At 35.5% G+C, this 25,778-nt stretch overlaps 4 protein-coding genes and 1 pseudogene across 9 annotated transcripts in view; 4 read left to right on the top strand and 1 right to left on the bottom strand.

Annotated features, from left to right (window-relative positions):
* Window positions 1–6,667, top strand: part of LOC124414073 (UDP-glycosyltransferase UGT5-like) — a 28,061-nt gene extending 21,394 nt beyond the window's left edge. Inside the window, exons 1-8 of one of the 4 annotated variants that reach the window (XM_046894969.1) lie at window positions 1,455–1,689; window positions 2,219–2,450; window positions 3,337–3,640; window positions 4,002–4,284; window positions 4,519–4,741; window positions 4,953–5,194; window positions 5,713–6,000; window positions 6,279–6,667. In XM_046894969.1, the coding sequence (XP_046750925.1) occupies window positions 1,672–1,689; window positions 2,219–2,450; window positions 3,337–3,640; window positions 4,002–4,284; window positions 4,519–4,741; window positions 4,953–5,194; window positions 5,713–6,000; window positions 6,279–6,284 (1,596 nt within the window). In that variant the 5' untranslated portion in view covers window positions 1,455–1,671 and the 3' untranslated portion in view covers window positions 6,285–6,667. Of the gene's footprint in view, window positions 1–1,429; window positions 1,690–2,216; window positions 2,451–3,336; window positions 3,641–4,001; window positions 4,285–4,518; window positions 4,742–4,952; window positions 5,195–5,712 lie in introns of those variants that run through there. The other 3 variants (XM_046894970.1, XM_046894968.1, XM_046894972.1) reach the window with 3 other exon arrangements.
* Window positions 6,668–7,480: 813 nt separating this feature from the next.
* On the top strand, window positions 7,481–9,226 carry LOC124413825 (annotated as a pseudogene).
* A 3,890-nt stretch (window positions 9,227–13,116) lies between these two features.
* On the top strand, window positions 13,117–16,884 carry LOC124414077 (UDP-glycosyltransferase UGT5-like). Its single transcript, XM_046894977.1, has 8 exons — window positions 13,117–13,232; window positions 14,718–14,727; window positions 14,776–15,008; window positions 15,104–15,407; window positions 15,603–15,885; window positions 15,968–16,190; window positions 16,283–16,524; window positions 16,612–16,884. The coding sequence occupies exons 3-8, from the start codon at window positions 14,780–14,782 to the stop codon at window positions 16,867–16,869; spliced, it is 1,539 nt and encodes a 512-aa protein (XP_046750933.1). The 5' UTR covers window positions 13,117–13,232; window positions 14,718–14,727; window positions 14,776–14,779; the 3' UTR covers window positions 16,870–16,884.
* Window positions 16,885–17,475: 591 nt separating this feature from the next.
* On the bottom strand, window positions 17,476–19,070 carry LOC124414075 (peroxynitrite isomerase THAP4-like). 3 transcript variants are annotated; one of them, XM_046894976.1, is made up of 3 exons: window positions 18,890–19,070; window positions 18,044–18,432; window positions 17,476–17,800 (listed from the first exon to the last, which is right to left on the bottom strand). In XM_046894976.1, exons 2-3 carry the CDS (start codon window positions 18,407–18,409, stop codon window positions 17,681–17,683), a joined length of 486 nt encoding a protein of 161 aa, XP_046750932.1. In that variant the 5' UTR covers window positions 18,410–18,432; window positions 18,890–19,070; the 3' UTR covers window positions 17,476–17,680. The 3 variants fall into 3 exon arrangements, with proteins under 3 accessions (XP_046750932.1, XP_046750930.1, XP_046750931.1); XM_046894974.1 differs by having other exon boundaries at window positions 17,477–17,800; window positions 18,044–18,535; XM_046894975.1 differs by having other exon boundaries at window positions 17,477–17,800; window positions 18,044–18,448; window positions 18,891–19,070.
* A 749-nt stretch (window positions 19,071–19,819) lies between these two features.
* LOC124414074 (spidroin-2-like) lies at window positions 19,820–25,768 on the top strand. Its single transcript, XM_046894973.1, has 6 exons — window positions 19,820–20,018; window positions 21,670–22,156; window positions 22,241–22,509; window positions 22,613–22,841; window positions 23,259–23,587; window positions 24,275–25,768. Exons 1-6 carry the CDS (start codon window positions 19,992–19,994, stop codon window positions 24,449–24,451), a joined length of 1,518 nt encoding a protein of 505 aa, XP_046750929.1. The 5' UTR covers window positions 19,820–19,991; the 3' UTR covers window positions 24,452–25,768.
* The last annotated feature ends 10 nt before the right edge of the window (window positions 25,769–25,778 follow it).

Genomic DNA, 25,778 nt, shown 5'->3' with positions numbered 1-25,778 from the left:
ATATTAGGACAGTATAATGTGTTCAAAGTTTCTAAAAATCTATATTCCCTGTAAAAACTCTTCATAAAAATTCAACGATAGTAAATAAGTTTTAAAAAGAGCTCCTTGGTATGTTTTCCAAGTTGTCTACTCTTCATTCATTCTGAAATGAAAAGTTTATAACTTTATAGTAACATCTGCCATCGTGGAAGATAAGCTTATATTGATTAGACTTTGACTGATAAAGATGAGTGAGAATTTGAAATTTATTATCTTCGACAAGGATATACAGTAGTTGGATAATTTCTAGTTTATTTAATCTCTAGCAAAAATAGGTATGATTAAATTTTCATGAAAACAGGTTTCCAATTGTTGTTACGTGTTATGTAATTCAATGAATCCTGAGAGGCATGGAAAACAAATTACGTTATACGCATCGTACTTGGCACCGGCGATCATCGTAATTAGATATCGCGATTGCCTATCTGAGAAGCGTAGAGACAACGTTTCAAGTAATGCGTATCATAGTTTTTTTATAAAAATTCAAAACAAAAAAAAATAAGAATAATTCTTAGAAAAATGTAAATCGACGAATATGAGAATAACAGAGAGAAATTTATATCTCTGTTGGCTGTACAGTCTATATTTTCATTTTAAAAAACAGCCGAAAAAGTACGGTTCTGAGTTCAGTAGAAAATTAACATGAATTTTCGGATTGTTTTTCATCGTAATATTTCGATCGATTTATGTTGGATCAATGAAGCCATGGTACCAGGCACGAATTGGAATATATAAGAGAAAATAGAATGTAATACGTGCCATTATTTGCAAAAAAATTAGCTAATATGATTAGATTTTACTATTTATAAAATTTTATAAAAGTCGTTTTTCTGCGGAATCAGTAATCTAATAACGAAAATTTCCGGATAATATAATTTCGTTCTTTAGAAAAGGAAAGAATATGATAACTATATATTTTGGATCACTATGTACAAACGATTTGCATGCAGTTGTTCAAAAATGTAAACGAATAATCGCAAGTTTCAAGTTTGGCAGTTTAATTATCAAGTAAATATTAAGAAATTACAATCGCGTTGTTACTATTTTGACCGAATAGTATTTCGTTCTATAATTGAGTACTTTTAATTCTCACACAATATTCAGCGACGACATTTGCATGTAATTAATATCAATATAATTCATGCAAAATATTATTTGGGTTCAACAGCCTTCAACTGCGGAAATGACTTAGAAATAGGAATAAATAAATACTAAAACATGCTAAACGTGTTAACTTAATTTTTTGTGAATGGATTTAAAAAAAATCTTTGTCAACTGTTACGTATAACCGTTTATCTCGATCATCGTTATTATCGTAAACGGTACACGATTCCAACTCGAAACTCGAAGCATGATTGGAGAAGTTTTAAGTAGGTATACGATAGCCGGTAAAAAATTATTCGACTCGAGTCTCAGTGATACGTAGAGCTCTGGTTAGTGAGCAGTGAATCCCTGACGAGGAATCGGCTCAAAGGTTACAATTCTATCACTCTACGCGTTAGTTTGATGAGTATGAAGTGTGGATGTGAATTTTGCGTAATTCGATAATCGGAAAAACTGTGCACCAAACTGATCGGCAATCCAAATAGAAAATAGATGCCAATCTAGATAAATAAAGACAAAACTGTCGCCATGTACAAGAATTTTTCGGTATAAATTCACTTCTTGATTTCTTCTTCAGACCTTCTTCGTCTCTTTAGTCGACATTTTGAAGAAAATATTCTTGTTTACATGACCTTATACCCTGTGGTCAGAAAAATTCGATCATCGAATTCGTTGATACTAAATACTGAGTATTTCTTGCGGGATAATTTATCACGTGTTGTGATAATGTGTTGTTTGTTCAAAAGATTTAATTATAATAATTTAAAAAACGGTGTAATTTCCTCGATCTGAAAGAAAATTGCAAACTTTAAATACGAAAGCGCAATTACCAAATTATTAATTATGAAATTATTTATAAAATTAAGAAACCGTATCGTTTTACCAATTTTGATCGGTTGAATCTTATTTCGTTTTCAATGCTGTACTGTGTTTTGAAATTCAACGTCCTAACCTCTCTATTCTTTAATATTATCACTGTTTAAGTCCACTGCCTGTTCGCTAAATGTGTTAAAACCGAAATAATGATAACTTCTCGACTTCTTTTCCGAAATAACGATATTGTATAAACTTTCAGATGCACCTGCTGGCAACATGCGTGTTCCTCTCACTTGCAGGGCAAGAAGTATTCGGTGCTCGTATTCTGGGACTTTTTCCTGTCGCGATAAAATCCCATCTCACCGTAACTTCGCCTGTTATGCATGCCCTGGCTAAAGAAGGCCACGATGTTACGATGTTTGTGCCGTTTAACACCGGCTTCAACGCGTCGAATTACAGAGAGATCTCATGGAACGCCGTTCTGATGACCAGTGAGTCTGATGCTTTAATTAACATTTTTATTTATTTTTTTTACAATTTTAAACGGTACACTTGCAGGTCGATTACGCATGAAAACGTTCCTGTAATTAGTTAATTACATTAAATGTCTCGTTGAATGTTGATTATTAAATGTTCTCTAAACAAATAATTACTTATTCAAGATTTGGTGATAAGTAAATAATAGGTTTACTCGGTTTATACACACAGACAGAATTTCTGTAGGCCTAAACGTGAAAACAAGCCACCTAAACGCCTGCAGATAGGAAACCGGAGTTACAGTATGTATCACCTGTTGGCCCATCTGCAGGCGCCGAAGTGGCTACTTGGCACGCCTAGTCCGATATGCAGAACAGTCTGTACGCCTGACGCACTGAGAAAGGCAACCAGAATTACTACCAGTCATATTCAGGTTGAGCACTGCATTCCAATCGTCAATTATTATTTGTCGAATTCCAAGTCCACGTTCACGGCCACGGTCTTAACGGAATGCGGTGCTCAACCTAAATATGACCGATAGTAATTTCGGTTGCCTTTCTCTGTGCGTCAGGCGCATGGACTGTTCCGTGTATACAGAATCTTACGGTATAATATTTTAGTCGCAATGGGAGAAAACTTTGGTAAAAAATCGTATCTGAAGTAAATTCAACAATCAAAGAGTGTAATTCATCTAATTCCGTCGGTAAAAATAATTCAACTAATGCAGGGTCAGTAATAGATAATTAAACACGTGCTCTAAAAAATGTTGATAAATGTTTTGAAAATTATGTAAGTTTAGTTCAAAGTAATACGAAAGTTTGAATATATTGCATATTTATTTATAAGATGGGTATTCGAAAAATATGAAGAATAGTTTTGTATTAATAAAATTAATAAAAGATCAGATGAACGTCCTGGACTTCGCGAGGGTAAACGTCCTGCTGAAGCCATTCGGGTTCTTTTTCATGGGAGTTTCGACAACGGAAGCGATTTTGAATACTCCCGAAGCAAAGGCACTGTGGGAATCAGATGAAAAATTCGATGTCATAGTCATGGAGCACTTTGTGAACGAGGCTTTGTTCGCCTACGTTCACAAATTCAAATGTCCTGTCGTTCTGATAAGTACATTTGGAACAACCAGGACGATAAATTCGATATTCGGTAATCCGTCACCGTGGAGTTACATACCCAGCGAATTCCTAACGTGAGTAATGCATTTTTCAACTTTTCCAAAATCTTTTCCAAATCCGACTTTTTCAGACTTCGAAAATTTTAAGTTCCTACACCCTCAGAGAACTTTCCAGTTGTGGCCACCAATAAATCGATTTCAAAACTATTTTATTTTTTATTTTTTATTTTTCATTACCATAACCGAAAAATATAGTTTTGAGTAAAAAATAAAAATGAGTTTTGTGACCATAAGAGAAAAGGTCTAAATTGATATTGTGACGATTTTACCAGAATTTTCAAGTAACTGTAAAAAATGGAATTATTCTCGGCATGCTTTTATACCTAACAAGCGATCAGTTTTGTAATTTTATATTTTTCTTACATTCAACTTCCAGGCTTTCTGATAGAATGACTTTCGCGCAAAGGCTTCAGAACACTCTAGTGTATATTTACGGCGAGCTTATCCGTAAATTTTTCTACATCCCGCGACAACAGGCACTGGTAGAAAAATACTTGTCGGGTCCCGGTGAGAAAGTTCCACCCTTAGAGGAGATCGAGAGGAGCGCGGATTTCATCCTGATAAATTCACACCACGCATTTTCCACGCCACGAGCTTACATGCCGAACATGAAAAACGTCGCCGGAATGCATCTAAAACCGGCTAAACCGCTGCCTGCGGTAAGTCCTCAACACAGTTTCTCTGTTACTACAAGAAGTAAGAAAATGAAATTCCATTTCCAATTCCATCGTTATTAGAAAACTTGTTTGTATGATATTTTTTAGTTGCCTAAACTAAATTTTGTGGTAAAAAATGAAAGTAGTTCAAACTTTATGCATAGTAACAACAACTATATATATTTTACTCGGTGTTTCAAACGATTTTTTTTTACCTCGTCTAAACATCTTTCACAGGACTTGCAACGATACTTTGACTCCTCGAATAACGGCGTGATTCTCTTCAGTCTTGGATCAGCAATGAAGAGCGTGCATATACCAGAAAATCCTCTGCGAGCACTCAAGCGAGCTTTTCAACGTCTGCCTTACGACGTTCTTTGGAAATGGGAGAACGATACAATGAATGACAAACCGAGCAACGTCCGCATAGGAAAATGGCTACCGCAGAATGATATACTAAGTTATAAAAAATTACTTTGATCATTTTTTTCATGCGTTTGTGAACCATATCAGTTTTTATTTCGTTGAAAATTTTCGAAAATTTATTTTTTCATTCTCAATATATAGAAATATTGTGGTTGGTTAGAATTTTTTTCGCCGGGTGGTTTGTTGAGAATTCTTTACAAATGGACTGATTAACTATAGGAGGAAAATCTTGTAACCGTTTTCAGCGCATCCCAATTTGAAACTTTTCGTGACTCACGGCGGCATATCGAGTATGATGGAAACCGTTTATCACGCAGTACCGATTGTCGGTATACCGATCCTTGGGGATCAAAATCGAAACTTGATGTGCGCTAGGGAAAAGGGATTTGCCGAAATGATGGACTTGATGGAAATGACGGAAGACGAAATTTACGAAAAGATTATGAAGGTGGCGAGGGATCCTAAGTATCGGGAAAGCGTGAAGAAGGTATGAAAATTAATCGGCGTGCAGAAGAAAAAAGATCTAAGTATTTAAATGCAAGCCTATGAAGTGAGAAAAAAAAAATTTTTGGAATGAGAAAATTATTGGATTGAAATAAATTTTCAATGAAAACGAGACAAATTTTTTCGCTTACAAACGTATCTGATAAGTTCATAATCAAATAAAATCTTTTTGTTTTGGACAAAATTGAAAGATTATTGATATTTTTTTTTTTTTTTTTTTTTTTTTTTTTTTTTGATAATAGAAAATCATGAGACAAAACTGTAGATAAAAATTTTGATGTTGAAATTACCAAATACGGCGAGGAAAATGTTTTCTCGAATCAAATAACTGTTGTTACTACACTTGATAAGCTAAACAACTGCTGTTCTGGTAATTTTTTGAAGATCAAATAACATTTCTTTGATTCAAGAAAAAAGCAAACATTTTTTTCCCCTATATTTGGTTAATTTCACAAATAGTTTCTTTGCCCGAGTAACTAAAAAATCTACCTTCGTTTTCAGGTATCCGCCTACTGGAAGGATGAAATGAACAACCCTCTAGATGAGGCTGTTCATTGGGTGGAATATGTCATTAGACATGGCGGCGCGAAGCATCTGAAGTCAGTTGCAGCTGAGCAAACATTTGTTCAGTACCTTCTGCTAGACGTGGTTTTTACGATAATGATATCGCTGATACTGGGCTTCATTTTAATTCGCGCAGCATGTAGATTGCTTGTATGCAGACGATCTAGTCCCAAGAAAAGCTCTAACAAAGACCAAATTGTAACTAGGAGAGCTCAAAAGAAGACCAACTAGTACCAAGAAAAGCTAAACAAGACTAACTGATACCAATACAAGTTGTAAATAACCAACTTGTACCAATAAAAGCTGAAATAAAACCAACTAGTACCAACGTAAGGTCAAATAAAAACAAAATAGTATCGAGAAAAGTTCAAAAAAGACCAGCTAGTATCAATGAAAGATTAAACAAGACGAACTAGTACCAATAAAAGTTGTAAATAACCAACTTGTACTAATAAAAGCTGAAATAAAACCACCTAGTACCAACGTAAGATCAAAAAAGACCAAACTAGTACCGAGAAAAGCTCAAAAAAGACCAGCTAGTATCAATGAAAGATTAAACAAGACGAACTAGTACCAATACAAGTTGTAAATAACCAACTTGTACCAATAAAAGCTGAAATAAAACCACATAGTACTAACGAAAGGTCAAAAAAGACCAAACTAGTGCCGACAAAAGCTCTAAAAGAACCAAATCGTATCGATCAAAGTGCAAAAACGATGAACTAGTCTCAAAATGAGTTCGAAAAGACCGACTAGTTCTAGGAAAGTTGCGCAACTTTCAAAACCACGTAACTGTACAGCAAACTTTCGTCTGTAACTTCGATTTAATGAGACATTAGATACTTTAATACTCGTAGATAATACAAAAATAAATTATATTTTACTACATGAATGATGCGATATTAATTGAACCCAGGAACTAATGGAACATATTGTTCTTTGTGTTTCATTTTATCAGCAAAAAGCTCATGATTTCAGTAAATTTAAGTCTCATGTACAACGGATTCCATTCGTTGAAATTGATTATGTCTGTCATACCATGTTTAATTATTATGCTTGTTAGATGTATTCATAGAACATTCCTCTATTTGCGAAGACATTGTCCTCACGCAGGGCCCGTTCAATTGGGACCTGCGTAGTAACCGGCCCTTCTGTTAATCAAGATAGTCCGATGTACATGGATGCATCCGATGAGTTTTGATTACCACACTGACGTTACACATCGCGTAGAAGACATAATATGACGTAGGGTTGATCTAATCGTTTTAAAATATGTTTTCCTGTAAATGAGCCTCGTAAAGTAGTTCGATGAAACAGCACATTTCGAAAGACGACTTTGAAAGAATGCAAACACTTCACCATTTCTATAACTCAGTTCTCCTTGATGCTCTAGTCGATAAAGTCAGTTGAACCACTTGACAGTGTGTGAAATTAAGATTCGATCGGTAGTCTACACAAACTTGCTGGAAAGACATTTGACATTTGGAACGAACCGTCATCTATAGGAGGCATAAAAACAGGTAGAGTATGTTTACTAGATACAGGACAGACAACAGTATTAAACAAAGTCATTCTGGATGGTTTTGGTCTGCTTCCACTGTTGTTTACTTCTGCTACCGGATTTCACGAGTATCAACACTTGAAAGCGTCCCAACAGACCTCAGAATAACGTTCTATGTGGTTTTCAGATGCATCTGATCACGACATGGTTCATTCTCGGCCTTGCAGGGCTCAGACTGTACTTTATCACATGGGAACCTCGACGATGAAAATGGCATTGAATACTACTGGAGCTCAAGCTCTGATAAAGTCGGAAGAAAAGTTCGATGTTATCGTGATGGAACAATTCTTCAACGAAGCCTTTTTCGCCTATGTCTATAAATTCAAATGTCCGGTTGTCTTAATTAGCACGTTTGGAACTTCGAATACAATCAATGGAATCTTTGGAAATTCAGCACCATATAGCTACGTGCCAAACGAATTTTTACCGCAAGTTTTCTTCATACGTAACACATCAGTGAGTAACTATAATCAGGCGTTCAGATTTCTCACTTTTTCACACGCACTACAGGCTTGGAGACAAGATGACGTTTTTTGAACGATTTGAAAACACCATCGTGAACATGTGTTTCGGCATTGCTCGAAAATATTACTACATGCCCAAACAGCAGGCACTCGCGAACAAATATTTATCAGATTTCGACAAAGAGATTCCGTCTTTGGAAGACATCGAGAACCAAGCGGATTTCATTCTCTTGAACAACCACCATGCATTCTCTGCCCCACAATCCTATATGCCAAACATGAAACTTGTCGGCGGGATGCATCTGAAGCCATCCAAGCCGCTGCCTTTGGTATGTGATTTGAGATACTTTTTTACAGAATACTAAAAGAAATTTATAATGACGAAAGCCTTCTCACTCAAACTTATGTTAATCGCCGATCCATCAATCATCAAGCCATCCATTGCTCACCGTCCCTGCTTCGATCCATTTTTTGATACGTTGTTCTTCTAGCTGTAGAACATTTTTCTGATTTTTTATTCGCAGGACTTGCAACAATACATGGACTCCTCGAAAAACGGTGTGATTCTGTTTAACTTGGGTTCGGCAATGCAAGGCATACTGATGCCAGATGACACGATGAAAGTACTAAAGGGAGCCTTCAGAAGACTTCTTTACGACGTTTTGTGGAAATGGGAAAATGACACCATGGAGGACAAGCCAAAAATGTTCGGATAGGAAAATGGCTTCCGCAGAATGACATACTCTGTAGGGCGACAGTATGTTGAGTGTACTGACGACGTGAATGACCAAGGATTGAGTGTGAACACTTATTAATGGAAAATTGGCATGCCTTATTAGCGCACCCCTATCTCAAAGTCTTCGTTACGCACGGCGGGATATCGAGTTTAATGGAAACGGTTTACCATGAAGTATCCATTGTTGGTATACCAATATACGGAAATCAAAAGCGTAACATCAAGATTGCAGAGTTGAAAGGATACGCCGAGTTCATGGATTTTCTAACTATGACAGAAGAACAAGTCTACAACGTTGTAATAAATGTTGCAACAAATCCAAAATACCGAGATAATGTGAAAAAGGTGGTTAATGTGCAACACGTAACTATTCGAGGCTTGGCTATGCATTTCCTCTAACCAATTTCAAAAACTGTCTTTTCTCATTTTCAGGTATCGGCCTACTGGAAGGGTGAAATGAATCATCCATTGGATGTAGCTGTACATTGGGTAGAATACGTTCTCAAAAACGGAGGTTCAAAATTTCTCAAAGCAGCTGTAATCGAGCAAAATTTCATTCAGTATTTTTTACTGGATATAGGATTTACAATCTTGCTATTACTGACCTTGACGTTATTTTTAATACGCAAGTCTTTCGGATTATTATCCGAAAAATCAAGTCCCAAAATGAACTTAAAGAAGACTGAATAGTTGTAGAATCTGAGTTGTAAAAAATGAAAGCAAGACGAAATGCAGTGCACTACTATCTATTTCTTCAACACATCGTCAATCTGTTCCAACAACATATTCATCACCAGAATTAGGTGTTGAGAATCAATCTCGATTCCATACAAATTAGAACGTAATATTATATCACGATGAAGCCAGAAATCTTTGTTACAAGGTGTGTCACGTGATTTATCAACTATTTGGGAAATAACGTTAATGATTTTACAATTATGGCCTAAGGCATAAATAATTTTCAATGTGTTCCATGAAAGGAGTTTCCTTATTATACGTCCGTGACTTTATTGACATAGTTAAGATTCCTACGGAACTATCGATAAAAATATTCGTGATGTCAGAACCTGTTTTCTAACCGCGAGTATAAAATAATCAGTCACTAAAACAGAAGATTTAAGAAACTAAATGACACTAAGCCCAAGGCTTACGGTTCCTTGTATTCTCTGTTGACTGCTTCTTTCAACGAAGTCAAATGATAAATGGGCTTGATTCACGCTGCTCTCACGGTAAATGAGACGTTTCAATCGGTAAATAATTGATATTTCACGTATCCTCGCGATAATATGTGTACAACTTCCGTAGTAATAAGTATAAATGTATTTGTACTATCAATTTGTGTTTATAATATAAGAGTATCAGAAGTTGCATGAAATCATATAATTCAATTATTACTGTACAATGTTACTACAACTTTTACGTACATATGTGATTTATTTTTTCTATCATGAAATGTAAACAGGCAATAAAATAAATCAGTGTTTAAAAATAAAAAAAATTTCTACGTTTTCCTTAACGGCGGGTGTTTTGTGTCATCCGCTGGATTTTTGAGAATTTTTTTAGATGGTTAATAATTGGCATTTGCAATCGACTTCAAAGATTTATAAAAAAAACAACGGTTCAATAAATCGCAAAATAACTTTTTTTACGGCATGGGCATTGAAAAGTCCACTTTTTGTGGCAGTTTTCGTTCCGTAAAGTGACGCTTTATACGGCAGCGAACAAAGTTGCGGAATAAAGTCTTTATTCCGCAGTTTTGATGCGCAGTTCGAAGTGCGCATCCCAAACTGCCGAATAAAGTAGCTTCGTCGAACAGATCGCGACATAACCTCACTCTTCGTTTTACTTTTCAATGCCCATAGCGTAAAAAATATTGTATGTGGCATGCCCGTATACCGTTTTTTGGCTCGGATAATTTCAGTACTCGCTTCCGGCTCGCCTTCATCTCGTCCTGAAATCTTTATCCTTGCCAAAAAAACAGGCGGTTTACGGGCATGCCACATAAATAGCTATTTTTTTTTTTTGGGCCTCTAAAAGATTCACTTTAACTCGGTTATTTATCACTTTTTTTTACATTTAAAAGTGACTAACTTCTTGAAATGTGTATCTTTTGAACTGACAAATATTGATCAATCGATAATGAAAACTATCTTCAAAAAAGGTCTCAAAAGAGAGCGTTTTTTTTTTTTTTTTTTTTTTTTTTTTTTTTTTTTTTTTTTTTGTCTTGTAAGTGTACCTAAACCCTAAACTATCCATGATAGCTATAAACAGTACAGGACCTTTTTTCTTACACAAAATTGACTATACTTGACAAAATAAAAAAAAAAATAAAAAAATAGCGGCATTGAAAAATCTTTCAAAATCGAAACTTTGGATTTTTTCAAAATGAAATTTGTTGTACAGACTCTATTTATCGTTCCAAACAATCGATCGTTTCAGATTTTCGATATATATATATATATATATATTTTGTTTCGGGGTCGTGTATACAAAATCGACCAGGGTCAAATAATTTTTTTTCTTGCCGTGATTTTGTTTTTTGAAACACAAAACAGCATTAAAAAAAAAAAAAAAAAAAAAAAAAAAAAAAAAAAAAAAAAAAAAAAAAATATTGACAACAATCTACGATCCGTAGTTCTGGTAGCTACTTTAGTCGATGGACCCCGACCCCTGCCCCCCTCCCCCTTAAATTATGTGAGAGAACATGAAAAAGCGGTCGAAGAAAAAGTCTTCACCTCGGTCTTCACTCTGGTATATTATTTGATTGTGAGTATATAAACCGAATGTGGTTAAGTGCGAGACTGACGTCACATTTGGCACTCTTCAGCGATAATTGGTCGAAAGGTTTGTTCTCGGCAAGGACGTAGAAGCGGTTAACTTATTCTCTGCGTAATAACCTGCACGACACAAAGTTAGACTTGTGCTTATGTCGAAACGGTCAGTTGCTCAACGCTAAACTATAATTTTAATCTTATAGATAAGATTGAAGCTTGCGGTAAGTGGCCGTTAAATTTTTTACTGGGAATATTTCTGCGGTTTTTGGTTTTCTGCATTGAAAATCTGTTGAAAATCACGCAGTGTACAAAGTCAAGTTGCCACAATAACTCATGCGCACTTTAACAACAGATGTGTTTATCAAAATTTGCGAGTTTGTTACATTTCAGGAGCTTTCCCCAAATTTTATGTTAATTGGAAAAAAATTTTCGGGGTTGGTAAAGAATTTTGAAAAGTTTGAAAATGGACAAAACAAAATTTTTTTTCCATTTTCAATTTGTTTTTCATAGCAAAAATTGTTTCCACAGATGCAATAATGATATTCTACAAATTTTCGCTCAAAATATGAATTTTTAAGGATCACTCAAGAATTTTCGAATCTCTTGAAATACTATATACATTCAGACATTTAAAAATTCATATTTTCAGTTCAAATTTTTAGAACGTTATTTTCTTTATGTGTGGAAAGCATTTCCCAAACTTGAGGAAAAAAATATTCTTGACCTTTTCAAAAATTCTTAAACAACCAGAACCAATTTTTTAATTCATCTAAAATTCGAGGCGGGTTCCTGAGATGTGAAAAACTAAAAAAATTTCATACGAGACTTGAAAAAACTAAATAGCCGGTCAAAATGCGTTACCCGAGTATTCGTATGTACGAAATCAAGACGTTAATCATTCCTCACGCGGTTTTTGACATAAGACACTCTGCGGTAGTAACGAATCATCCCGATTCCTTTGCAGAAGAAATATTTCTAAAACAAAATTACTGGTAACTAAAACATTTCGAAAAGTCAAATTTGTGATTTCGACAGCGATTTCCGTGATTTCCGAATCAATGGGATTACCTGCGATTTCGTGTGATTTCTACTAATTTCGAATCTACCGTTTGATTCGATAAAAAAAAAAAAAACATTTAAATTAAAAAAAATTTCACCTTACGTGTATTTTCTATGAAAAATATTTTCACACCCGGGAAAAGTGTATTTAATATTAATATTTAGCGCTATAACTTTCGGTGAATTATTTTCAAAATATTCAAAAAAATTTTAGGTGGAGACAGAAACAAAAATAGTCGAAAAAAAATCACCCTAATCTATACACATAGACTTTGGATAAATGCATACAAATGCTTGCTTGTAAAGTGGATGAGTGATTCCCAGTGATTTCCGAAATCACGTGATTTTTTAGGTAATTCCCCAAGATTTCACATACATTTTGAGAAATCATAAGAAAATCAGTAAGCATACGATTCGAGCGATTTCTAAGCGTCTTTTAGCAATTCCCTGTCTGATTTCGGATGAAATAAACAATTATTCCTCAACTGATCAGCTCCTCGATATTCATGGCTTTCCTACGTCTTAGAATAAAGATATGTAATGATGGAAGCATCGTCAGCACATATACATGACACAGCAGCAAAGAATTCTAAGCTATCAAGTCACGGTGTACTAAAAAGGTGCGCAATCATCGTAGAGATTAAGATTATTATTATTGAACAACTATAATCATTATCTTGGGAAACGATTTTGAAGAGATAATTTGTTTGTACGGATAACAGTTTATATACGGTTTAGTTAGCTGAGATTGGTTCAAGTGATGAGTGTATTATACAGAAAGTCAAGTTTTCAGACCAAGAATTAAACAGTGCAATCAGATTATTGTTGAAAATCATTGCAAGTGTGAATATTAATACGCTTCAGGCAGGTAATTTTTGGGGAAATAGACGAAAGCTTTGTGAAAATAGGTGGGGGGGGGGGGGGGGGGGGGGGGGGCATCAAGATTTTTTCATAGTACTGACCAAGTAGATAAAAATGAGATACACACTGAGGTGTTCGTTATTTTGGTAGTTTTAGAATCTTTTCGATTGCACCAGAAAAATATGTTCATATTAGAGAAAAAAAATTCCCCGATAAATACAAAAATTTTTGGATAATATTAACTGGTGCTGGGAGGTGATTTGAATTTATAATGTAAGGTACATTGAGATTTTCGATGTCTTTTGATTTTTTTTCTTTTTTTTTCATAACTTAAAATGAACTGAACAAATCAATTTGTGCTGACGTTTGAAGAGAGAGGCGAATTTCAGGAATTTGAATCTTGACAATCAATTATTAAATTCTTATCTCTTGAGGTTTGTTTTAATCAAACTGGTGTTGATCGAGATTTTACTAGAATCGATTAAGGGGGGGGGGGGGGGGGGGGGTAAGGGTTTCAGCGTAAAAAAAAAAACACTTTTTTTGTGAATTTTTTTTGAAACTATGGACTGAGAAAATTCATTGAAACCTTTTGTACATTATTAAGCATACTTTTAACAATATTCTGTCATTTTTTCATGCAGAAATATTGCAAAACAAGCCGGTGACAGAGCTTGCCCCAGAACGTCTGAGAAAAAAAACTATTTGCGGTGTTCACTATATCTCGGTCGGAAATGATCTGAAATCGAAAACCATTAAAATTTAGTCAAAGTATTATCAAATCCTCCCCCCAACGTTCTACGATTATTTTTTTTGTCATTTAAAAATTTTTGGTGGCCATCTAAAGTGTAAACTGTTATTTTCCACGAAAAATTCCGCCATTTTGTGGGTGGGAAACCCCCTTAATGTTAAAAAAAATTTTAACTAAACGTTGGGGGGAGGTATTTTATATGTAGAAAATGTGTACCAAGTTTGGAATGAATCGGTCAAGTAGTTTGTAAATGGCAGTGAACACGGACTTTGAAAAACCAGTTTTGAGAAAAACGCGTTTAAAGTTTATTGAGCTAAAAAAGTGAAGAAAAAAAGCTCTGTCACCGGCTTGTTTTGCAATATTTCTGCATGAAAAAATGACAGAATTGTGTTAAAAGTATGCTTAATAATGTACGAAAGGTTTCAATAAATTTGCTCAATCCATACTTTCAATAAAAATTCACAAAAAAAAGTGTTTTTTTCTTACGCTGAAACCCTTACCCCCCCCTCAAGAGTTTTGCTCAGATAGACTTAAAATTTTGAGAATATATTCTTGAAATGTTTAACAATAAGATGAGACAAAAAAAAAAAATAGATTTTTCGAAAGTGTAAACCCTGACCCCCCCTCCTAACAGAGAAATGAATTCTCAAACTTCAAGTCACTTTTTCAGACGTCTAAACCTTGAATTGAGCTTCTTGAGTCAGCAGAATTTTTTCCACCACCCAGACGCCCGTCAATCCAGTATCGAAACTTGACATCATCCTAGCCGATCTAAGAAACGACATAATGTGTGGTTTTCAGATGAATCTTATCGCGACATGCTTCCTTCTCTGCCTTGCCTGGCGGGGAGAAGGTGCCCGTATTTTGGGACTTTTTCCTATCCCTGGAAGATCTCATCTCTCGGTAACTTCACCCCTGATGCATGCCCTTGCGAAAAAAGGACACGACGTTACAGTGTTTGTGCCGTTTAACACCGGCTTCAACGCGTCGAACTACAAAGAGATCACATACGATTCCATTCCCTTATCCAGTTAGTAGAAAATGGTTTTCACTGAAAAGTAAAGAGTAAAAGCGTGAAACATGTAGGATTAGTGAAAATATATAATTCTCTATTCTTTTTTAAAGATCATGAAGATATCTCGACTTATATAAATATGAACATCTTCTTGGCACATATTTTCCTTTATCACATGGGAACCATGACGACGGAAATGGCTTTGAATACTACTGAAGCTCAAGCTCTGATAAAGTCTGAAGAAAAGTTCGATATTATCATTTTGGAGCAATTCTTCAACGAGGCCTTTCTCGCCTATGTTCATAAATTTAAATGTCCCTTGGTTTTAATCAGCGCATTTGGACCTACGGCTACAATCAATGGAATCTTTGGAAATTCAGCACCATACAGCTACGTGCCAAGTGAATTTTTACCGTAAGTTCTTTTCACATTGGTGATGTACGTTCGACGGTGAAATGTAAATTGAGATAAAAGAGTGGCATCCAATTGATTACTTATTAGCCAGTTGTTCAGAGATGAAAAGTCATACATCAGGTTCAACAAGGTGACGGTAAATAGTATGAAACCTTAATCAAGCATATGGACTTATTATTTTTCCCTACATTTCAGACTTGGAGACAGAATGACGTTTTACGAAAGACTTCTCAACACCGTCGCGAATTTATATTTTGACATTACCAGAAAATATTACTACATGCCCCAACAACAGGCACTTGCGAATAAATATTTATCAGACTCCGAGAAGGAGATTCCGTCATTAGAAGAAATTGAGAGCCAAGCGGATTTCATTCTATTGAATTCTCACCACATATTTTCTACCCCACGGCCATACATGGAAAATATGAAAAACGTCGCCGGAATGCACTTGAAGTCATCGAAACCGTTACCTTCTGTAGGTTATTTAAGATAGCTAGTCTTATCGGGAAACTGAAACAAGCGTTGATGAAACATTTTTGATTCAACATTATTTGCAGGACTTGCGACAATACATAGACTCCTCGGAAAACGGCGTGATTCTGTTTAGCTTGGGCTCGGCAATGCAAAGCATACTTATGCCAGCCAACACGATAAAGGTACTAAAGGGAGCTTTCAAAAGACTTCCTTACAACGTTTTGTGGAAATGGGAAAATGACACCATGGAGAACAAGCCAAAAAATGTTCGGATAGGAAAATGGCTTCCGCAGAATGACATACTCTGTAAGTAACAATATGTTAAGTGTACTGACGACGTGAATGACCAAGGATTGAGTGTGAACACTTATTAATGGAAAATTGGCATGCCTTATTAGCACACCCCAATCTCAAAGTCTTCGTTACGCACGGCGGGATATCGAGTTTAATGGAAACGGTTTACCATGAAGTACCCATTGTTGGTATACCACTGTTCGGAGATCAAAAGCGTAACATCAAGATTGCAGAGTCGAAAGGATACGCAGAGTTTGTGGATTTTCTAACTATGACAGAAGACCAAGTCTATAACGCTGTGATAAATGTTGCAACAAATCCAAAATACCGAGATAATGTGAAAAAGGTGGTTAATGTGCAACACGTAACTATTCGAGGCTTGGCCATGCATTTCCTTTAACCAATTTCAAAAACTGTCTTTTCTCATTTTCAGGTATCTGCCTACTGGAAGGGTGAAATGAATCATCCATTGGATGCAGCTGTACATTGGGTAGAATACGTTCTCAAAAACGGAGGCGCAAAGCTTCTCAAAGCAACTGTAACTGAGCAAAATTTCATTCAGTATTTTTTACTGGATGTAGGATGTGCAATCTTGTTATTACTGATCTTGACGTTATTTTTAATACACAAGACATTCGGATTGTTATGTAGAAAATCTACTCCCAAAAAGATCTCAAAAAAGAATGACTAGTTTCAGTATCTAATACCAACTGGCCAAAATAAAAAGAGACTAAATGGAGCAATCTTTTTTGATGAATTCATAGTGAAACTGTTCCTGTTAACTTACAATCCTGATTTTATACAAGTTCGATAATATACGTAATTATCAAATCAGTATTATTCTTCATAAATCTTACGCCAGTATTAAGCGATCCATCAAGTAGAGGAAAGCAGGTGATATAGATTACCTCTTTTAACAGCCTAAGGAAATTAAGTCAAGGTTATTCTTCATCGCAACAACACGTGTAACGCATGAATACATTAAAGGCAAGGAGTTTGTTATCTAATTTCAGTGTCATGAGATGACACTGGATTTTCAACAACAGAATGCAAAATTCTTTACTCGTTTCAAAACTGTCTGCAGAGTTGAAACACGAGTTTCATGCAAAAGGAAAATGTAGTTATTCAAACGGTAGTAATCAACTATAAGCAGAAGTAGCTTTAGATAATATTCCCGAATTCTTTTAATACATTTCTTGCTACACTGCAAGTGACTATTTTCTAATTACATTACATTGAGGAATATAAGATAATTAAATTTCTGCACAGCAGATTACAAATTTGTCAGATTTCATGCTGACACAAGTATCAGGTATTCAAGATGATAACAGTAAACTTTTTACACTTCCATCGCTACATGATAAATAAATATTCGCTGAATCAAAATATGATCTTAATGCAACTGTACCTAAATGCTAAGAAAACGTATCGACATAAGCTTCATTATAAAACAAGATTTAGTGTGTTATGCCGTTACCTTTGTTTCAGTCTCAAAGCAAAAGTTACTTTTCAATCTTCTGGTAAACGGTGCGAATATGCTCCGACGTCTCGCCTACATTTGTAGTAGCCATACGAATAGTCTGCTCTAGCAGAGATCCAACCAGTCGAAATTCTCGTTCAGTCTATAACCATAAGTAAAAATTATCTAATGCATGGAAAATTTTAGAAGCATCGTAAATTTTTCTGTAACCATGATTAACTGTGACGGAATTTGGCTATAAACGATAACGCTCTACAGAATATTATTCCATTCAACTAATATTGCGTATTCTAAACCGCTAATCCATTTTCCCAAAAGTTGAATTTCTTGTCATCTCAATTGGGTGATTTTACTTCAAGGTGATTTGGGAATTGATTAGAATTACCTTAAGAACCGCAGGTTCTTTGCACCCCTCAGACATTCTTGAAACGTTTGTACTTTTTAATATTATTTCAAAATCGTTGACGTTGCCTTCCTCGATTGTGGTCAAGCCGAAGTTATGTGCCAGAATAAGAGAAACTTTATTTGAACCAGGAATTATTTTCAAAAAACCAACTTCTCTGTGCATTGGCTTTTTCTTTTCCGAATGCCAGCTCTGACCCACATAGTTCAACATCGGTTGACCAATCGAGGAGAAATTAATTTCCTCGCAAAAGTTAAACGGCTTAATCGTTGGAAATTTGCCTTCTCCTGTATTCTCTGCTTTCCATGTTCCCTCCAGCCAAGCTAGGGGTTTCAAAGCTGCGTGCATCGGTTGATTGCAATCTATTTCAGCTATATTACATGTGCCGATGGATTTAATACTTGTATAGACTTAGAATGCACAAATAGAATTCGATTCTATATAGCTAGCCAATAAATATCCCCGTGCACTATCCTAGAAAATAATTGTCTGGATCTAGACTTAAAATGTAAACTTTATCACAAAAAACAATACAGGTTCAATCAATTCGGACCTTGAATATAAAATGACAATAACGATATAGTCCGAAAAGTTTCTAAGATATAAAAAATACGTACAAAGGTGGAACTTTTGGAAATTTTCGATACTATTTACATCGACAAATATAAAAACGTGTAATTCATTTCAGAGATAACATGTTCGATTTGGTTTCTAACAAAAATTGAAAATACTCTCCCTCTAAAATTAATAAACAATCGAAGTTATACACCGAAATTCGAATGTTAGTGAACTTCAAATGTTTTACAGAGGATCGCTGTATATACGTACCAGAATATTCCGTCGAATCTTATTACGAAACGAATTTGTTTAATAATTGATTTAACTCTACGTAGATATAAAATTTAGGAAATGAGAGCAGTAGCGAGTAGGTATTACCAGACATAAATATGATGCGAGGTTATCTCGTGCGACCGTTCGAAATGACTATCGACAGAATTTGAATTGCTACAGTTATGCTGCAATGCTATTGGCGAACGAAATAGTGTGAGAACCAACGCCACCGTTTTTATCTAGTACTACCCTTATAGCATAGACGAGTGAGATTCGATTCAGTCAACGCTGCCATTTACAAACTACTTGACCGATTTATTTCAAACTTGGTACACATTTTCTATATATAAAATACCTCCCCCTAACGTTTAGTTGAAATTTTTTTTTGAACATTAAGGGGGTTTCCCACCCACAAAATGGCGGAATTTTTCGTGGAAAATAGCAGTTTACACTTTAAATGGCCACCAAAAATTTTTAAATGAAAAATAAAATAATCGTAGAACGTTGTGGGGAGGATTTGATAATACTTTGACTAAATTTTAATGGTTTTTGAATTCAGATAATTTCCGACCGAGATATAGTGAACACCGCAAATGGTTTTTTTTCTAAGACGTTCTGGGGCAAGCTCTGTCACCGGCTTGTTTTGCAATATTTCTGCATGAAAAAATTACAGAATATTGTTAAAAGTATGCTTAATAATGTACAAAAGGTTTCAATAAATTTTCTCAATCCATACTTTCCAAAAAAATTCACAAAAAAAGTTTGTTTTTTTTACGCTAAGACCCTTACCCCCCCTCTTAATTCCGGGCGCGTTTATGAGTCACTTTCAGAGGACGCACGGTGGTTTGAGATTCTATCATGTCTCGCTGTTCATCGTGGACCAGCCTTTAACTTCTACGCGTCGACGCTGTAAATATATACAACAGTCAGCAAGCTGTCATTATAGAGTGTACGTCACCACTGTAAATAGAAGTGCGGAGCGCCTCTGAGGAATACTGAAGTAGAAATTCCTCGGAGCTATAAGTTCCAGGTCTTCATATCCGTACGGAAGAAAAAAGTTTGTGTTCAATCCAAGCGGTGTTCATTGTCCGATATTAACATGGCCTCGTCTCCAGTTTTAAACCCTGTGAGTATATAACATAGTATGTAGACGATAAACAGTTACAAATCACTCCCTTTGAACTGCTGCATTATGCCACAGCATGCGCAAAAAGTTTTAGAATATAAGTCGGATTCATACTCTAGATGGTATTGGCTCATTTCTAAAAATATGATTACGTATCGTTGTATTTGATAAATCGATACTATTACTGCATTACGGAAAGTCGACACGAAATTCATCGAATATTTCTATCTTAAAACCGAAGTAGTTTTGAATGTAATTGGGTCACATCCCAATTCCAAACGTACCTTGTTTACGCGGAATATTATCGATGCTCTTAAAAAGTAATAACGATGAAACCAGAATACAAACTCGAACGTATTTTCTATACATCACAAAGAAATGCAGAGAACCTTGAAAACAACTATTTTTCGAATGAATCAAGGAAGCGTAGTTTGCGCGGAAAAAAAACAAGCGAGCATCAAACGATAAATCGATACAATAATGCGTCTACTCAAAAGGTTCGACTATAATTTTCGAGCTGATCAGCGAACGATTATTAGGCCCAGGCCTCGTAATTGGTGTCCTACAACCGTTATGATTGGTTGAAATTTGCGCCCAGAGTGCTCTGAAGGCCTTTGAAGCTACCTCAAAAATTTTTATCGATCATAATTGAACGTACAACTTTACACAGCCATTCTTGTCCATGGAAATGCTCGGACATCTCTCGTATGCTCGACCTTGAGCAATTCAATGGCTAAACGCGTTTACGTAACTAGTATCACGATTTGTGAACTATTTACGAAATATATGTATTCACTGTTTAGATTAGATACCCCATATTTCTGAAATTTTATATCATACATGATTTATCGTTGATTATAGATGAATTTCTAATAGGTGTAAACATTTATAAATAAATATTTTACATATGAGTTGTGACTTTTTGTTACTATCCATTTTTAGTATGTGAACATTATTTATCTTTAGCAAAGTACAATAAAAATTTCAATGTCTTTGATGAAAAAACACACGTCATATTGATAATTTTCAGGCTTTGTTTTTAACGATTTGCTTATTTGCAAAATTATCGAAATATTTGGAGTCTTTAGATATGGTGCAATCGCGGTATACTAAAAATTTGTTTCTTACAAAAATGAGATTGATATGCGTAATGTCAACACACTTGTAAAACGTATTTGTTATCAGTAGTATTGTTTTCATGAAAGTATAAGAAAAAATAAATAAATTTACATTTGTGAAACAAACATGTTAAATGATTTAAAACAAATGAGATATCACAATTATACTATAATTTACGAGCAAAAGTTTTTTACTCTCCTCTATCTAGAAAGTTCGAATGACAAAGTGATAAATTATAGCATTTTTGTAATATTTGTTCTAAGCGATTATATCTTTCGTGATGAAAATCCAATGTATTTTTACTATATTCTTGGCTGACTCATAGACAGCTGGAAATGCCTGATGTTAAAAATAAAATGAAACACAGACCTTAATTAAGGAAACACCTTGAATTCGTCCAGATCAGAAAACCGTCTATCTATATACTGTGTCAGATACACACAAAAATCGCACAGTGTTTTCGATCAGTTAAAACCACTCTATAAACACTTTATGATCTTACAATGAAGTAAAAAACTTCATACTTTTGTAGGATATTCCCTACGTTGGCGATGTAGAGGGTGGACTATTTCCTGGCAAAATGGTCAAAGTCCAGGGAAAAATACCGCCGCAAGCAGTTCGTTTTGCAATAAATTACCAGCTAGGACCGAATATAAACCCCCGAGATGATATAGCCATTCATGTATCGCCTCGATTCCCAGAAGGTTTTGTCACCAGAAATCATATAGAGTCGATGAGCTGGGGAAATGAAGAAAACGAAGGACCCCTTTGGCTGGTACCGGGTCAAGAATTTGAGATAATTATTTTGTGCGAGCAGCCTTGTTACAAGATCGCTATCAACGGCAGGCACTTCACAGAGTTTGCCCATCGTTTACCCTATGAAAAAGTAACTCATTTGGTCATCGACGGTGATGTCGAAGTCAATTCCATCAAATACGAAAGCGGCACTCCTGCCGCCCCACAGGCACCAAGGGCACCAATCGTGCCAGACGTTCCCGCAGCTGATTTTGGACCACCAGGTATGTATTTTTCTTAAGGATGTGATCTATCAAAAGGCATCAATATTGCAAGTGTTTTTATTCTAAGAAACAATTTACTCTTAGGTCCAGGAGGCTTGTATCCAACCTTGAAAAATCAGGATCCTGTGGGACCTCAGGGCGGCGGTTACCAGCCTCCCGGTAATTATGGGTCACATCCGGATGCCTATGGTGGATCCGGCGGATACAATCCACCGAGAGCTTACGGCTATCAGCCGGGCTATGAAAAGCCTGAAGAAGAAGAAGCATTCGGAGGATGTTTGGACAAAGTGGGTCTTGCCCTTGGAGGACTTGCTGCAGCTGGTGGTGTTGCGGCAGTTATGCATGCCATGAATGTGAGTTTGAATCTGGAAAGGGGGGTGAATACACTTGAACTGTATAGATTCATTTTTGCAAAACATGTGTATCGTTAAATAATATTGCATGAAATTGATTCAGAAAAAAAAGGAACAAGAGCAAGAACATGAGAAATCAGATGGTTCCAAGACGCAATCAGAAGGAGGTTTTGGCGGTTTTGATATGGCTTCCATTGGCACCGCTCTGGCAAGCACGCTGGCTTCTGGTGCTTTACAAGGTGACAATAGATCTTATCCCCAAAGCGGCTATCCTCCTCATGATTCCAATAGCGGTGGCGGTGGCGTACTGGGATCTATCTTAGGAGCACTTGGTACGAATATATAATTTTTACTAGCAAATCCGTGCGAGCGAGTTGTATGAATCATCCTTTCATACAAAATGTAGACTTGTATCTCATTCTTCACGAAACTGATGATAGAATTTAATGTATCGCAATTCCGTGGCAAGAATGGTATTTAAAAACTTTTATAAATTCCTGCAACTCTACTCGCAGAATGTTTTTTTCTCACAGTTTCTCAGTTTTTCCGAAAAACCAGTTGTAATGCACAGAAATTTTATAGTTATCTTTTAATTACCATGCAGAATTATATCTAAAAAATAATACAGATTTTTTTTCGGAACTCCGAAAATGTGGCATATTTTAAAGAAACTTGTGAAAGTTTTTTCACCAGGGTTCTCATACATTACTTTTCTCAAACGACTCTGTAATTTCACATTAAAAATCCAGGCAGTGGAGGTGGCAGCGGTGGTGGGCACCAGCCATCGTATGCGCCACAGCAATCCGGAGGAGGCGACGCGTTCGGTGGAGCCTTGAGCTCGATTCTGGGCGGCGTTCTTGGAGGCGGAGGAGGAGGAGGAGGAAATCAGCAACCGAGTTACCAGCCAGGTTATCAGCCTGGATACCAGCCCTCCGGAGGATACAATTATCAGCCATCGGGTGGATACCCTTCGAATCAAGGTTCTGATGGTTCCAATCTTTTATCAGGAATCGGTTCCGCCATTGGATCATCGCTCTTCAGTTCTGCTCTAGATGGGCTAAGCAAGCATGGCAAGGACGTAAGTAAAAAAGAAACGAGAAACTAAAACTTAAACTAAATAATTTATGCGATACGTCTATTGTATAATGACTGCAGTATGTTGTACGTTGTCCGGATAATTTTATCCCAGATAAACTTCCCTTTAAATTTATGTGACTATGAAATTTATTTACTTTGCATTATAGGTTTAAAGAATTGTGTTTATATTGTCACACTGCACAATGGCAACGAATCAAGATTGTCAATTTTAGTAAGTAGCTTCTAAAAGAACAGTCAAAAGTATAAAAGTTTTACTTTTTGTATGAATGATTATGTAACTATTGCGAGGTAAATTTGTAACAATATCTCACTTTCATTGCAGTGGTTTTACTAATGTTTCTAAGAACGTATAACATGATTCGCATGAGATATTGTATTTCATAGTTCGATACAGTAAAAATCTGTATGCATAATCACAATCAAAAAAACTTACTTATCGCAATAATATTTAGAATTTACTAGATTTAAGTATATTGCATTAACTCTAATAAGATGTTTAAAAGGGTTGAATAAACAGGAAATCTTCCAAAGCAAACTTTTTAATGAGAGACAGAAAATAACTTCGAGTGGCTTCATGAATTACGCCTGCTTGAAGAGATCCTGACGCTGTTAGCATGGAAATAACATAAGTATCTTGAGCCTAAAATTGGCATTGATATACTTGCAGAAACCTCAAGGATATAACAACCACTCACAGGGCCCAGTCAACTATGGAATGCAAAATGATTCTCACAGCACTCGACCCGCCTCAGGTCAAGCAGATCCGCCTTCGTCTGGCGGAGGCACCAAGCTTACGGCTGCAGAAATTTCTCGTGGACTTGGTCTTGGCGACGACGAAGACTAATAAGTACATTCTTGATGGTACAATGAAAAGTGTCCGCATGGCTGTATTTCCATTTCTTATACAATAAGATACTGATATTATGTTGCTAGTTAATTGAAACCTTGATACTCCTGACTGATAGAAATGAACAAACCTAGCGGGATGCGTTTACGCTTAGGAGTGAATAATGTTACATGCATACAGTGAGTTCTCAGCGTACAGAATTTCGTCAAAAGTAGTATAATACCGAAACTAAAATTTCAGGATAAGAGCGTGACTCAGAATATTATGCAATAATTGTCTGTTGATAATATAATATGATTTAAATAATAATAAGATATATTTCGACGACGTTTACCTTGAGAAAATTAGAAGGTAATTTATTAAAATACATTGAAATTTCTGTGGAATCTAGTTCTAGTATATTTTAGAGAGATCCATGTGGAAGTTATTCCTACGGAGCAACATTTCTACTTATATGAGTTAGTTTTTCAATGCGCAAGCATACACACAAAGAATATCTGAGGTTGAGGGTAAATTATCATCCGTATGGAACACTTTTCACTATACCTGAAAGATCAAGCAAGTGCGGATAAGAATGAGATGTTTGGAGTGTAAACAAGGCCTTGAAAAATTTATAGTATGATGTAATTCTCTGTAACGAGTAGAATCTCTGCTTGGATTAGGTACATAAATTCTATAAAATTATTAACTGTCTACGAATATAATAGCACAAATTATATGCATGTAATAAACTTAATATTATAGCCGTTACATGCTCGTTGAAACAGGCAGGGCGGGTCCCCCGACCTTTTACAGGAGAGAAAATTAAAAATTTTATAGATATATGATGTTTAAAATGAATTTTAATCGGTTTGACAGGTTGTTTCTTTGTTTTTTTCATAAAATGAGTTCCAAATTACTTTAATTCTGCATTTTCGCAATTTACTGGTACCAATGTTACAGACTTTATGATATATACATAATGTATAAGTGATTTTCAATCAAAGTATTCGTATAAACGGAGAATGAAAAAACCGTTGACGAGTTTACAAGATCTGATGAGGTATCCTCGGAATTATTTACATGGATTTATGATTAAATAACTTTTGATAATATTTTTGTTGATTACTTGCAGCACCTCCCCCGACAACAAAGCTCTCGTTATTTTGTACAAATTATTTAATTTTTGTATAATTCTAATACTAGTCTATTAAGCGAAACGTTTGCCTTACAAATTTCGATATGTAAAATATTTTATAAACGCATGGTTTGCATCATGTAGTACATTACATTGTATACATGTACGAAAATCCAATAAACAATGGAATTTACGAACTAGTACGTA

Source organism: Diprion similis, chromosome 13 (genome assembly GCF_021155765.1).
Source record: "Diprion similis isolate iyDipSimi1 chromosome 13, iyDipSimi1.1, whole genome shotgun sequence".
NCBI lineage: Eukaryota > Metazoa > Arthropoda > Insecta > Hymenoptera > Diprionidae > Diprion > Diprion similis.
The sequence above is the reverse complement of the archived record's forward strand: the minus strand, read 5'-3'. Positions and strand labels throughout refer to the sequence as shown.

What these genes read in the sequence shown, in the direction of transcription:
- LOC124414077 (XM_046894977.1), top strand. Translation starts at nt 14,780, where the DNA reads ATGAATCTTATCGCGACATGCTTCCTTCTCTGCCTTGCCTGGCGGGGA. An exon ending in CGATTCCATTCCCTTATCCA is followed by an intron (nt 15,009 to 15,103) that starts GTTAGTAGAAAA and finishes TCTTTTTTAAAG; the next exon opens with ATCATGAAGATATCTCGACT. An exon ending in GTGCCAAGTGAATTTTTACC is followed by an intron (nt 15,408 to 15,602) that starts GTAAGTTCTTTT and finishes CCTACATTTCAG; the next exon opens with ACTTGGAGACAGAATGACGT.
- LOC124414075 (XM_046894976.1), bottom strand. Translation starts at nt 18,409, where the DNA reads ATGCACGCAGCTTTGAAACCCCTAGCTTGGCTGGAGGGAACATGGAAA. An exon ending in AAGAACCTGCGGTTCTTAAG is followed by an intron (nt 17,801 to 18,043) that starts GTAATTCTAATC and finishes TTATGGTTATAG; the next exon opens with ACTGAACGAGAATTTCGACT.
- LOC124414074 (XM_046894973.1), top strand. Translation starts at nt 19,992, where the DNA reads ATGGCCTCGTCTCCAGTTTTAAACCCT. An exon ending in AGCTGATTTTGGACCACCAG is followed by an intron (nt 22,157 to 22,240) that starts GTATGTATTTTT and finishes ATTTACTCTTAG; the next exon opens with GTCCAGGAGGCTTGTATCCA. An exon ending in CAGTTATGCATGCCATGAAT is followed by an intron (nt 22,510 to 22,612) that starts GTGAGTTTGAAT and finishes AAATTGATTCAG; the next exon opens with AAAAAAAAGGAACAAGAGCA.